We start from the raw sequence: 14207 nt of genomic DNA, 5'->3' as shown, positions 1-14207 counted from the left end.
AAGGCCCTTGGGGTCCTTTTTATAGAGAATTGTGGATATAACTGGATTTAGAGAGAAAAGGGGGGTGGTAGTTGGGTTTTAGCAAAAATATGGATGCCCTAGGGTTTAAGATGAAGGGTTAGGATGGTTCTAGGGTGATCTTAAGGCTGGGAAGAAAAGGAAAATGCACCCAATATTATATAAGGCTGAGATTTAATGGCTAAAGGTTGAATGGTGAAGATTAGAAGTTAGGTGGCTTCTAGGGTTAGAATGCCTAAAAGAGAGTGCCCTAGAATGGATGGTGGAGATTAAAAGGGATGGAAGGTGAGGATTTAGCAGTTAGGGGTGGCTAGGGTTTGTTAAGGGTGAAAGGAATGGGTTAAAAGGCGCCCTAGGGTTTCTTAAGGCGTGGGGATCATGCTAATACAGTAGGAGGGGAGCCAAAATGGGTTTAGCAGCTAGGAGGCGCCCTCCTGCTTTCAGTTTTTCACAAAACCCCCCCTCTCTCAAGTAGATTCCACACCAGTTTTACAAAATCTGCATTTCAGTAATAAAAACTTTCTAGTTTTCCCCAGAATTTGCAAACAGACCCTTAGAGGCCACAACATTGCATTTAACTGGGAAAATGACACATCTTGACTATTCTAAGACCGAAAATACCCCTGAATTGATGTCCTTAAGGCATCAAAATGCAGGGTTATCAATTATAAATGTCTTTTGTTGAAAATGTTGAGAAAATTCCCGATTAGTACCTGTATTTTGAGCCTAGTGTCACTTTTGGTCCCCAAACTTTAAAATGCGACAATTTAATACTCGAACTTTCAAAACGTGATGGCAACCTAATACTTGTTGTTAATTAGCCTGTTAACCAACTGTTAAGTGTCATTTGAAAAGACACAAATGTCATTTGAGTGTCATCTAATTCTCTTTATTAACCATCCAAACATTGACAAAAAATGAACAATCCCAAATCCTTGCCTCTTCTACTCAACTTTCTTGAATAGAAGATGCAAGGATTTGAGACTATTCATTTTTTGTTAATGTTTGGATGGTTGATAAAGAGCATTAGATGATACTTAAAGTGCATTTATGTCTTTTCAAATGTCACTTAATGGTTGATTAACGGGCTACTTAACAATAGATATTGGATTGTCACATTTTGAAAATTTGGGTATTGAATTGTTGCATTTTAAAGTTTAGGGACCAAAATGACACTAGGCCCAAAGTACAAGGTACTAATTGGAAATTTTCCTGAAAATGTTTGATATGGCCTTGCTTTTGTAGTTGGGAGGGTCATTGGTACCCCAACTAACTTCCTCTTTGGCTTAATTATCCATTTGATTTTGTTTAGTAGAAAGGACATGGGTTTGTGATGAACATTGGCAAGACAGAAGAGAGCGAGGCAAATTTGTATGCGTGTGAGAGATAGAGGTGGGAATATTTAACATAGTAAGGGGGACAAAGTGCAAGATAGGAGGAGAGAGAGGGAAGTGGAAAGACGGAGGGGAAGGCTGATGCTTCTAGTTCTGTTCTTGGAAAGGAACAAAAAGTTGATATAGAAAGACTATATCCAAAAAATTTTTGACTGTATACTAAACCGCTTTTTGGGAAAAAACCGAGGATTTGGCCAATGAATTGCTGACTTGAGTGATTGAATTGTTTGACTTGGGAATGATTTTGGCCATTTTTTGTGTTTTTAAAACTTTTTAATTTTTTTTTATCAGAGTGGGCCATTTATTCAGATCGAACGGGAAAATTGTTTGACCTGAGAATTGAACCGAAAAACAATTCCTTTTTAAAAACCCTGATCAAAAGTCTTTTGTTATCATGATGGATTTTCTCTACATTTTCTGTCTAAGACCATGGTTAAAGGAGGTAGCTGTATATTTTTTCAAAATTACAGGGGATATACCATTAATTTCTGGGTCAATGGTTCGACCATCTAATTTAAATAAATCACTCATTATAATTTAAAAAAATAACAAATAATTAAAATAAAGACGGCCCAAACCATTGTGTGAATCGAACAATCAACAATTCGGCAGCATTCAGTGACAAAATCAATGGTTTTTGGCGAAGGACCAGTCAAGGGATAAAATAGAATCAATTGCCTGAGACGGTTTTCGGGCTAAACGATCCGACCGTCTGGGTTACGACGGTTGGAAAATTGAAATCGAATAAGAAAACCGAAATTTAAAATAAAAAGCCAAATTTCGAACCGATCGATTTAACCGGATTTATCAGTTCGGTTTTTGAGCACCGTATCTCACGTCACAGGTCAACCGGTCAGTGGTTCTATGTTGTCATCGATGAAGATTGATTCCGGACTCTATAGAAAGGAAAAGTGTGTGTGAAAGCATCTCTAAATGGGATTTTCTAGACTAGCCCACGCCCATCTTCAAAACTATCACTTTCCACAAAACCCTTTTCTCTCCATCCTTGGCCATGGCTTTGGTGTTTCAACATTTCTTAAGCTGCTGCCAAGCAAGAAGTGTCTAGCTTCCTCAACCATTACGACCAGGCCTGTGGTGAGAGCACTTGCAACTCAAGCAGCAATCATGGTGAAGGCGATCAGAGTTTATGAACATGGCGGACCAGAGGCAAGCACTCTCTCTTTCTCCGTCTCTGTGCTGTCCACTTCTTAGAGATGGAATTTTTTAGCATCTATCATTGTTGAACTTAGACTGTTTCAATTGAGCCCAACCCCATATTTTTCAACAGAGGTTCTTTAGTTTTTAGATTGGATTTTCTTTTTCTTTGTTCTTATTTGGAAGTTGAAATTCTAGCGTGCTTATCTGAACTATCAGAAACTGATGCTTTTCTGGTTACTAGTCCTTGGGCTTCAAAAACCCACTTTGTATTGTTGAGTTTGGAATGCCACATGCCACATGCCACATCAATAAGTAATTCCTCCTGAACCTGTTAAAATCTGCTTCAGTTGCGTTCTTATGAGTAGCTTGGTTACCTGAATTAATCTTTTTAGATTTTGAGAATGATCTCGATTTGGATACTCCTACCAATGATAGGTCCTGAAGTGGGAGGATGTGGAAATAGGAGAACCAAAAGAGGGTGAGATCCGTGTGCGAAACAAGGCGATCGGACTCAACTTCATTGATGTTTATTTCCGCAAAGGAGTTTATAAACCTTCTACAATGCCCTTTACTCCAGGTATTTCTTTCGGTTCTTCTACATTGTTTAGGAGTAGCACCGCTTTTTCTGAACAATTTCTAAAGTTTTCTATATAATAAAACATTGAATGATGCTAATCATGCTACTAGCTTTCCGAAATGCAAATACGGAAACTTCCTTTCAATTGCAAGGAAACCCTGTTGGAAGGTGGATCTTGACTGCATTGCACGGGGGGGGGGGGACTGCATTGCACTGTTGGAAGGTGGATCTGCTTTGTTCCTTTTTCTAACCCCAGTGCGGATCCCTTTATTCCGGATAGAAAATGTCCTAGGATGGAGGAACCTTTTCCAGATAGTAGTTGACTTTGGTTTCGTTTTACACTGCATTCAATTTTAAGGCCATTAGTATCATTAATGTTCTTTTTACATAGGATTCGCAATTTAACACCCATCACTAACTTTGACAGTTTGACATAATGATATGGGTGTCAACATGAGACTCAATTGGAGTGAAATGCTATAGATGGTTATAAGCTGGCCTTTCAGGGTTGAACTCATGGCTAATTTTTGTTAGTATCACTTTATGAATATGATTGGGCTCCATCTTAATTGTAGGGGGAAATACAGAAAAGCATCATATTGTGGGAAAACTAAACTTGCGAACACGTCTGAAAATAAGATAAGAAAATGCCATTACCCAATGTTAATCCTAGCTATATGGGGTCTTGGGAGGGGCACATAGAGGGCCACATTAAACTCTTATGCAACTTCAATGTGCCATCATGGACAGCATATTCCACATTGTCTCTCTTCAGAACTGGGTTGTTGTATATGTTTTTATTTCTACAAAATTATTATGAGCAAAATGCCTTTATGCAAGAAGTTTCCACTATGTTTCAACACTTTGCAAAGGCGGTTAAGGTGATGTGCGACAGTGGGCCCCATCATGATTGGTTGCCAGGGCTTTAAGTTTGGGTTGATTGTCTGTAAGTTGTCTCCAAGGATGATGGGTAGTTGAAAATTGATAGAATTAGTGTGGAGGGCTAAAAGTTATACATACTTTTGGCACTCAACAAACTAGGGGGCATTTTCATCCTAACACTTAGGTCACAAACCCTACCTACCTATTTGGGGGGGGGGGATGAGATTCTCTGCGACAATTATCTTGAAGAAAAAGATTCTCACTTTAGAGAACTCTTAATGTTTTGTACAATCTGGAAGTAAAAATGATCAAGTCAAAGGCAAGCATCTTGTTCAGGTAGATATCTAGAACAGTCGATAACAGTGCATGTGCTTCATCTAGGGACTTGTATGTGTGGCACTAGGCCTGGAGGAATAGTCAAGAAGCCTACTCTAGAGTCTCCTTCAAGATTAGGGGATCCTCTATCATTTTACTTTTATCAATAATATCTTTTGATTGCTGTTATCGATGGGGAGGGGAGAACAGTGAACATGTTTATCAAGTATGTGGTATGCCAGTTGTTTTATGTAAGAAAACTTTCACCCATTACGAATCTGTACATTAGATTGTATAATCTTCTAAATGTTTGTTTAATTGTTGGTAGTGCAATAATACGAAAAGAATAGAGCACTCGTGATTCCAATATTTATACTTTGTTTTTGTGTTTCTTATTCTCATTGAATAAAATATATTAAGGTAAAGAAGGATATGTATCCAATCTAATTCCCTTTAGCACCCAAAGGATTGGAAGATTTTGTGAAGATGTACAAGGGAGCAATACTTTTGAGTGTATGGAATTAAGTAAACATAGAATCTTCAGCATCAAGAACTATTATGCCAGTACTATCATTGATGATTGATCTAATTGCTGTTAGAGTTGCAGATTGGATTTCTACTAGGGAAGAGTTCATGGGCGTATGGAGCCATCCTTGCAGGATGGCAGGTGGTGGTTGCACATACACAACACAACAAAGGAGGGTACATCAACTCATCAAGAATGGGATGTTCCAAACGGTGGTAGAGTGAATTCTAATTTTTATGGTTGTGCACTTTGAGATCCTGCTTCCTATAGAGTAGGTGGAGTGTTTATAGATTATGATGATGGCCTTATCCTTACGAGTTTCTCATAGCTGTATAGGAAGGAAATTCCTAAAATTTAGTTGTTAGCCCTTCTACTAGGTCTGAAGTTGGCCTTTCAATCAGGATGAAGTGGCTTATTGGTGGAAGAGGAATGCCGGGTGGCGATAGATTTAGTGGCTTCTTCAGATGAAGGGCTATGAGCTTTGAGACTCCACCTTGGGGAGCCTTGGTCAACTGTTTAGCTAGAAGAGAGTTGGGAATGGATAAACCTTGTAAGGGGGTCCCAAACCTAGTGATGGATTTGTACTCATGTTTTCTGATCCATTTTTCATGTAAGCCCTCTGCTTCTCTCTCTCTCTCTCTCATTTGCCTCTCTGCTCCCTGCTTCTAGATTTCTCTCTATATCAACATTTTGTATTACCTTTTCTTTCTCATCAATAAGTGCATTACTAACCTTTACGAATAAAAAATGTTAAAGCAGGCTATAGTTTTATACGTGAACTCAGCAATGGTTATGGTGCTATTTTTGTATTGGTAACTGTTGGAGTTAGTTAGCCAGATGGAACAATTAGTTAGAGATTAATTTAAGTACGAACCTTCTAGAGTTCAACATATGCAACTATATATATTACACGTTTCATGAATGAAATTATATCTGCTTCTTCCCACTCCACTCTGTCATGGTATCAGGGCCACAAACTCTGTAAATATGAGTTTCTTTCAAGATTCCTTGAAGCTCGTTAATGGCGGAAATCTTAGGGCAAGAAAATGATCTGAAGTTGCTGTATTTTCTCCATCCTTCTAACAACCTAGGTGCCATCCTTGTTTCAGCACCGTTAACCGACAAAAACTACTCAACCTGGAGGCGAGCTATGCGAAACGCTCTTCAGGCAAAAAATAAATTCACCTTTGTTGACGGATCACTTCCTCGTCCAGATCCGGCTTTCGACGACCTGCAATCATGGGTAAAATGAAACTCAATGGTGATCTCATGGTTGTTCAACTCTTTGGCTTGAGATCTCCTGAGAGTGTGGCTTACACTGATACTACATATGAAATCTGGAAGGACCAAAGGATCTTGAGGATCGTTTCTCTCAAGGAAACATCCTAAGAATACACCAGCTGAAGAGTGACATCGCCATTCTGAATTAAGGTTCACTAACTGTTTCGGCCTACAAAATTGAAAGGGATTTTGGATGAGCTCTCTGTTCTGTCTTCCTTCCCTGTTTGCAGCTCTGGTGCGGCCAAAGAATTCATGTCTGAACGAGAACGTGAGAAGCTACATCAGTTCCTCATGGGACTGAATGACAACTTCAACACTATCAACTCTAACCACATTGAGGATCTACTCACCTACCTTCACACTTGTTCTCGTTTTAGAGATCTCGGCCCCCTCACATATTTTCTGGGGATTGAAGTGAACTGCTCAGCATCTGGCATCTTCCTGAGCTAGCATAAATATGCATTTGACCTTTTGCAATATACCGACATGATCCTTTCTAGGCCTAGCCCAATTCCTGTGGAACTAAACCAGTTCCATAATAAAGACAATCCACTGCTATTAGATCCATCCCAGTACGGATGGTTAGTGGGTCATTTGGTCTATCTCACAGTTACAAGACCAAAACTTAGTTTTTCAGTACATCCCTCAGTCAATTTCTCCATGAACCACATGAATGCCGCCATACGCATACTACGTGGTTCACCAGATCAAGGAATTTTCTTGTCTTCATCAAGCAAACTCTATCTCAAGGCATACTGTGACTCTGATTGGGCTATTTTCCCCTCACTCGTCGCTCAATTACTGGTTACATCACAATTCTCAGTGACTCGTTCCTCTCTTGGAAGACAAAGAAACAAGATACCGTCTCTTGCTTCTCTGCAGAAGCTAAGTGTCGTGCTATGGCAGTTGCTACATCTGAAGTCTGAACTACTTTGGCTCAAGCAAATTCTTCTTGATCCTTGGTGTGTCCATCTCTCAACCCATGCACCTATTTTCTGACAGCCAAGCTGCTCTACACATTGCCAATAATCCAGTATATCATGAGCGCACCAAGCATATTGAGATGGATTGCCATTTCATCAAGCAACATCAAAACAATTCAGATACATCATACTGCCAGTGAGAACCAACCTGCGGATCTTCTAACCAAAGCTTTGGGTTCAGACCAATTCACGTGACTCATACACAAGTTGGGCATTCAGTCTCTTCCTGCTCCGACTTGAGGGGGGTGTTGGAGTTTAGTTAGCCAGCTGGCACAATTAGTTAGAAATTAACTTAAGTGCGAACCTTCTAGAGTTCAACATATGTAACTATATATATTACACGTTTCATGAATGAAATTCTATCTGCTTCTTCCCGCTCCACTTTGTCAGTAACTAACATCAATATGTTTATATTTATAAATTGTTGCAGTGATGCGTACAAGAAAAGATTGACAGATCATATGATTATATTTGTCTCCTAGTACATGCAACTTAATCTCTAGCAGAAGCTGCATGGAAAGATCTTACAGTTAATCTATTACTTGGGTTTTTCCTTCCAATTCACGTATTCCCTATGATTCTGTGAAATTGAAGCATCTCCAAGGTTTTGAAAAAGAAATAAGCATTTGGTTGGCTCCCTCTTCAAGAGAGGTCAACAACAGTAGGTGGTGCTTCTCACAAACAAAGTAGTAAAACCAATTCCTCTACTTTATGTATCTACAATTCTACAAGTAATGGTAACTTATCTATTTAATTATTCATTCCATCTGTCTTAATTTATCAATTTCCTTCCAGTTCTATACCCCTCCTACCTTCTGTTATAGTCATCCCCAATTGAAAACATAAACCATTATTACCTGATTTCCAACTTTCAGTTATGTAGACATAGATAGCCTGGGATTTTGAAGTATCGCTTAACACAGTATATGAGTACTTGAGTGTGATATTTAGAATATTCAATGTAAAAAAAGGTTCAAAATTTCTACCAGTTGGTTAAATTTTGTGAGGCTATAACATGTATTGGAGATACCTATCAACATTCATGTTTTACATACAGATGCAGTTTTTTTTTCTTCTTTTTATTTTCCAGTGGTGAGGAGTTCATCAACATACCCTTGAAGGTCCTGGTTTGAATGAGGTCAGACTTAACCTTTTCAAATATCACTGTTGCAGGCATGGAGGCAGTTGGAGTAGTAACTGCTGTGGGTCCTGGATTGACAGGTACAAAAGTTGGGGATCTTGTTGCCCATGCAGGTAATCCAATGGGATCTTACACTGAAGAACAGATCCTTCCTGCTGATGTTGCTGTGCCAGTCCTGCCTTCTATAGAGCCTACTGTTGCAGCATCTATCATGCTTAAAGGGATGACTGCTTGGTTCCTACTCCACCGTTGCTTCAAGGTTGCCTTCCATTGTATCATCTAGACCTAATTCACTGTAGTGCACTAATGATATGCTTCAGGCAAACGTGACTTAATTTTGACTGGATAAGCAGTGTAACATGTGGGTTCTCTTCATGTACCCATGTTCTGTGTCCTGTGTTTTAAAAGGCATGTGGGGCTTACCTCTTAAGTCTTAAGGATCACCTTGAGGCAAGGCTTAAATAAAACACCCTGATGCTCAACCTTGAGGTTTATGCATCAAAATACAAGGCACATGTGTTACACACCTTGACATGCCTTATGTCAATGTTGAGATTCAGCAGTTTTTTGTTTCTTTTTATTTGGCACCATTAGTTAGTGTTATTGGGCACAAGGCCCATTAGTTTATGTTTATTTTTTAACTGTTTTTATGTTATTAGCAGCATCTGCTCTATTAAGGGCATATTAGTCATAGTAATCTCTTTTATTTCATGAGTGTATAAGGTAATGAGTGGGGCGGCCAGATCATTACAGTTCTGAACTTTCTACTGTCAACAAGCAGGGTTTTCATGAGAACATTGGTTTTAAGACCAATTCCAAGTTTTTGTGTGTTTCTGTAGTTTGTTAAAACATTAAGAGCTTTCTACTAGTGCTGAAGGGTTTTGGTCCTTTGGAATTTTTTTTCAACTCTTGGTACTTTATGGTTATACCTTTTTCTTTGCAAGGACAAAATGCATTGTGGCACATCCACACACACACACACACACACATACACACACACCCACCCCAGAAGATCCTGTCTTGGTCTCCTCATTTCATGCTCCCACCTTTTAAAACATTGGTTGTGACATCCTATCTTTAAATGCTATAGGCTCATCATTCTTCCACATCCTTTTTGAAGATATCACCACTTTACTGGTAATGCAGGTCGAACATGGACACACAATCCTTGTTCATGCAGCAGCTGGAGGAGTTGGATCCTTATTGTGCCAGTGGGCAAATGCTCTTGGAGCCACTGTTATTGGCACTGTGTCAACTGAGGAGAAGGCAGTCCAAGCCAAGGAACATGGATGCCACCATGTCATAATCTACACGCAAGATGATTTTGTTTCTATAGTCAACAAAATAACATCGGGCAAAGGAGTTGATGTTGTCTATGATTCTGTTGGCAAAGATACATTCCAGGTACTACATATCATCTTTTCATTATTAATGGAAAGTAAGAATGAGATTCTTATATTTCATCTTTGCCTTTTTTAAAAATTTATCAATTAAAAGTGGGGTAAAAAGTCGAAACCAAAAAATAGTTATAAATGAGCTGGATATGTCTGTTTTCTTTGGTCCGTGGTCACTCTGCCAACCCATAAAAAGAGCATGAAAGCTTGTCCGTGTGGGTATTTGAGGTTGGCTAAACTATCTAGCAGATGCATTAGAAAGGTAAGGGGTTCGAAGGGCTATTCTGTTGTCAGGAGGGCATATAACTCTAGATGGCTTGATATGACAGCATTATACTGAATCTGGATCTGCTGACCACAACACATTGCTGGCTACGTTCACTCAGCTGCTGCACATATGAAACATCAGTTGTTTTATGGTCACGGATATTCTCAACGTGCATCTGGATGAGTGTGGCCTGCAATGTGTTGTGGTCAGCAGATCCAAACTGCATTATAGAGGTGTAAAACAGGCCGTCCTGGGCCGGCACGGCATGGCCTGCATGCGGCCCGTGCAAAGTGTGGGCTGGACCGTGTCGGCCCGCTGGCCGCCCAGGGTTTTAAAAGCGCAAGGGACAATTTGCACCTCAGGTGCAAGGCACAAGGTGAGGTGCACCTTTTTAAGCAAGGTGCAAAATTGCAAAAAAAAAAGCTAAAAAAAAAAAGTCAGAAAATTCAAAAAATTGCCAAAAAATTAAAAAAATGCAAAAAATCCAAAAAATACTAAACATAATGTTAATAAAAATTATAAACTTAAATTTTAAAATAAATGTTTAAAAAAACCTATTATCTAAAATTAAAATACATAAACATAACATGTAAAGTGTATTCAAATGAAAATTTAAAAATAAAAGCAAACATATAAAGCATTTTCAAGCATGTAAAACCCACAATCTCTTTTTCTCCTTAATTGCATTGCTTCAAGTAGCTAATGTGATATAAAACATATTGCATTCTTGATTCTCTGAGTCGCCTTTGTACTACACCCTAGCCATTAGAGTAAAAAAAAGCAAAAAAACACAAAAGTTTAAAAAGGTGCATGCCTGGGCTGAGGCACAAGGCACATTAGGCGCACGCCTAGGTGCACCAGGCGTGCATCTTTTGAGAGGGGTGCCCCTATGCGCCTAGGCGCGCCTCAGCGGGGTCATCCTGAGCAGTACCTCCCTGCCTTGGGATATTCTGGGGGGTCGGCCCAGCATGGCCCACGGCCCGAACCCGTGCAGGCCCGTGTTAGGTTGGGCGAGGCCACGGGTTGGGCTGGTCCATGGGCTGAGCCTTGGGCCAGGCTGGGCCATAGACTGGGCCATGGTTATTTATTTAAAAAAATAGAAAAAAACTTAAAATTTTAATTTTATATGAATTTTGGTGTATACAATTGCTTATATATACAATAATTAAATAAATAGTATATTAAAATTGAAAAAAATCGTTTATTTTATTAATATATTATATACTATATATTATTATATAATTATAATTTATATAATATATTTTATTATCTATATAAATATATATAAAATATATATATGGGCCGTGCCGGCTTGTGGGCCACGGGCGGCATGACACGACAGTGCGGGCCATGCCAGCTTGGCCCATTGACCTGAAACCCCAAGCCTGGCACAGCCCATTGGCCTATACAATCGTGCCAGACCGTGGCATGGCCCGTGGACCATTGGGCCGGGCCAGTTCAAAATCATGCTGGGTCGTGGGCGGCACGGCCTGATTTACACCCCTACTCCATTATACCACCTCTAGGTCTTGTACAGCATTGTTGGCAGTGGTGCCATATTCTCATCTTTTTTATCCCATAATTCAATAAACTATCTTTGATCATGCTGATTTATAAGAGGCAAACAAAATTGAAAATGTCTATTTCTTTGAGATCCTAAATTATGCGCAATTACCCATTCACATGTACGTTAAAAACTCTTATGTTTATTTCTATACATATTCCCAAGAAAAAAAATCCATCCTAGACTCATTTCAAATAATACGTGAATAACAGAATGGGATAGTCGTGTTTCTCTGTTGTTGCCAGACGCAGCTTATTTGATCGTAGGTCTCCTACGAGAAATCACCACAGAATTTTTATGTCTTGGATTGATAATTTATTACTGTTTTAAATCTGTATTTACTGTGTTAGGCTGTAGTTATGAATTCTTACATCTAAAGCTTTCATTATACAGGGATCACTGGAGTGTTTAAAGACTCGGGGGTACATGGTGAGCTTCGGACAATCGTCTGGCACACCGGATCCAGTTCCATTGTCAGCCCTTGCTGTTAAATCCTTGTTCTTGACGAGGCCTTCGCTCATGCAGTATACTAAAACTAGGGATGAACTGTTGGAAGCTGCCGGAGCAGTGTTCATTAACATTGCATCAGGTGTCTTACAGGCCCGGGTCAACCATACATACCCCTTGTCACAGGCTGCACAGGCTCATGCAGACCTTGAGAATCGAAAAACAACTGGTTCTGTAGTGTTGATACCAGATGGTGCAGCCCAGTAAGCTCTTGTTAACTTGAATGCAATGTTTTATTGATGTTCTGTGGATTTCCTTAGTTGTTCTGTAAAGTGTTATTTCGTTGGAGAAAATGGTAGTGTTTTGTGGGTAGAATCGTGTGGGCAGGAAATCCGGTGTGGAAATAAATTGCTCCCAAATATTTCATGTTTCTTGCAGAAAGGTGTTCTCCAAATTTGAGATTTAGTGAAATATAATGATTTGGCATTAAGATGTTTGTGCAGCGAAGAGGTTTCATTCCCACCATCCATTGGTTACTATCAGAAACCGACCATTGCCACTTCCGTATCCAACAGGCAACAGCTCCTAATTAGCAATCCGGTTCAACGTTTAGGTTTTGACATACCAATATACAACCGGAACCGGATCAATGTGCTTTTTTGCTTGCTTATTGTAATAATTGGATCGGATCCAGCTTCATGACATACACATCTGATCCGATTATCAAATTTTTATTCAAAGCCCATCTATATTCTATTCAGCCATAAAGCATGCCATATCAAGGTTTAGGGTACAATTAATATGGACCAATGCATATTGCTTTTTGGGCCGAGGTCATAAATCATAATAAACATCTAAATCTTGATATATTAAGCACATTTCACCATTTTAAATACAAAATTTGAATTTATATAAAATCTTTTTACAGAAAAAAATAGAAAAGTATGGATGGGGCCATTGCAGATTTCTGAATTTTACTGTAGACCTATAAATATTCAAAATGTCAAATACCCCCCCTTTATGCATCAATGCCCACCTGTGAATTGGTATCAATTCCGAGTTGGTACCTACCCCAATTGTACTTTTGGGCCTAAAAATTCTGATCCTCGAAAAAAAAAAAAACCTATTAGAGATCTCACCTAACAGTTTAAACTTTTAGGTTGAACTGATCGTTGAGAATGTATCAAAGCTTGTTTGACCAAGTGGTTTAGTGTTCAATCCTTATTATTCCTGTGCATGGTTAATTATATTTAAGCTTAGTGTATGGGTGGATTTATATTTGTCTACACTTCAAGCTTGATGGGTTTTCGTGTGAAGGGATGTTCCAGGGAATAAAATCTTATTTGGGGACCTAAGCCTTACTACCATCCCAACATCACCTGACACTGCACATCTCATAAAATGCGGGTCCGAGACTCAGTTTTATGGTGGGTCCTAGTCTCATGGTGAGACTGGTGAGATGTGCACTGCTGTGTCAGATCATGTTTGGAGATTGTTGCAAGTGATCCCAGTTCAACTGAAACTCCTCCCCCTTGTCGTTACCCTCACTTCGGATCTGCTCACAACAAAAAACTGTTTGACCATGTCTGTGATGTGTGGGTACTAAATTATGTTGGAATAGTTTTTTTGTTGTAAACAGGTCCAACCTCTACTCTTTGACGAGATGGGATGAACTCCCCACTGAGCATGCCCTACATGCACCCCACTGCCCATCCTCTCCTTATGACAATGATGAGTTGGGACCACCTGCCAATAAAATAAATTCCAACACCATCCCAACATAAGCTGGGATGTCTTTTTATTGGAAAAGTGAGACTCATCATGCATGAGATGTGCAGTGTCATATCATGTTGGTAAGATGTTGGAATGCATTTTATTGGTAGGTCACCCAAACTCATGACAAGCACAAGGTATTCCCAATATATGGGGGGATGGGCTGTGGGGAGCCCATCCAAACTCCTCTTCCAGATGCTCCTCACCTCACACATAACTGAGAGACGGGATGGGATCTGTTCCTCACACTCAGGCGTCTCACATGCACATCCACCGTGCATTAGGAACATCTCCCGTAAATAATAACTTAAAAGTATAGGAGATGTTTTCAATGTATGGTAGGATGTACTTGTGAGGCGCGTGAGGCGCTTTATGTGAGGAGCAGATCTGGTCTCCTGATAGACACGTCACAATACCTTTATACGCACATGCCACCGTATATTGAAAACATCTCCCGTGGTGAGATGTGAGGAGAACAGATATAGA

General features: G+C 39.6%; 1 protein-coding gene across 1 annotated transcript; it reads left to right on the top strand.

The window, feature by feature from the left end:
- Positions 1-2212: 2212 nt before the first annotated feature.
- LOC148880472 (uncharacterized) lies at positions 2213-12438 on the top strand. The gene is made up of 5 exons (XM_088962385.1): positions 2213-2579; positions 3006-3147; positions 8308-8534; positions 9422-9679; positions 11895-12438. Exons 1-5 carry the CDS (start codon positions 2346-2348, stop codon positions 12213-12215), a joined length of 1182 nt encoding a protein of 393 aa, XP_088818511.1. The 5' UTR covers positions 2213-2345; the 3' UTR covers positions 12216-12438.
- The last annotated feature ends 1769 nt before the right edge of the window (positions 12439-14207 follow it).

Source organism: Nelumbo lutea, chromosome 1 (assembly GCF_056320005.1).
Source record: "Nelumbo lutea isolate HS-2025 chromosome 1, American lotus-T2T, whole genome shotgun sequence".
Taxonomy (NCBI): Eukaryota; Viridiplantae; Streptophyta; class Magnoliopsida; order Proteales; family Nelumbonaceae; genus Nelumbo; species Nelumbo lutea.
This window is presented reverse-complemented; position numbering and strand designations above follow the sequence as displayed.

Excerpts from the sequence above, each read along its gene's own strand:
- LOC148880472 (XM_088962385.1), top strand. The coding sequence starts at position 2,346 with ATGGGATTTTCTAGACTAGCCCACGCCCATCTTCAAAACTATCACTTT. Across the intron at positions 2,580-3,005 it reads ATGAACATGGCGGACCAGAG|GTCCTGAAGTGGGAGGATGT; the intron begins GCAAGCACTCTC and ends TACCAATGATAG. Across the intron at positions 3,148-8,307 it reads TACAATGCCCTTTACTCCAG|GCATGGAGGCAGTTGGAGTA; the intron begins GTATTTCTTTCG and ends TCACTGTTGCAG.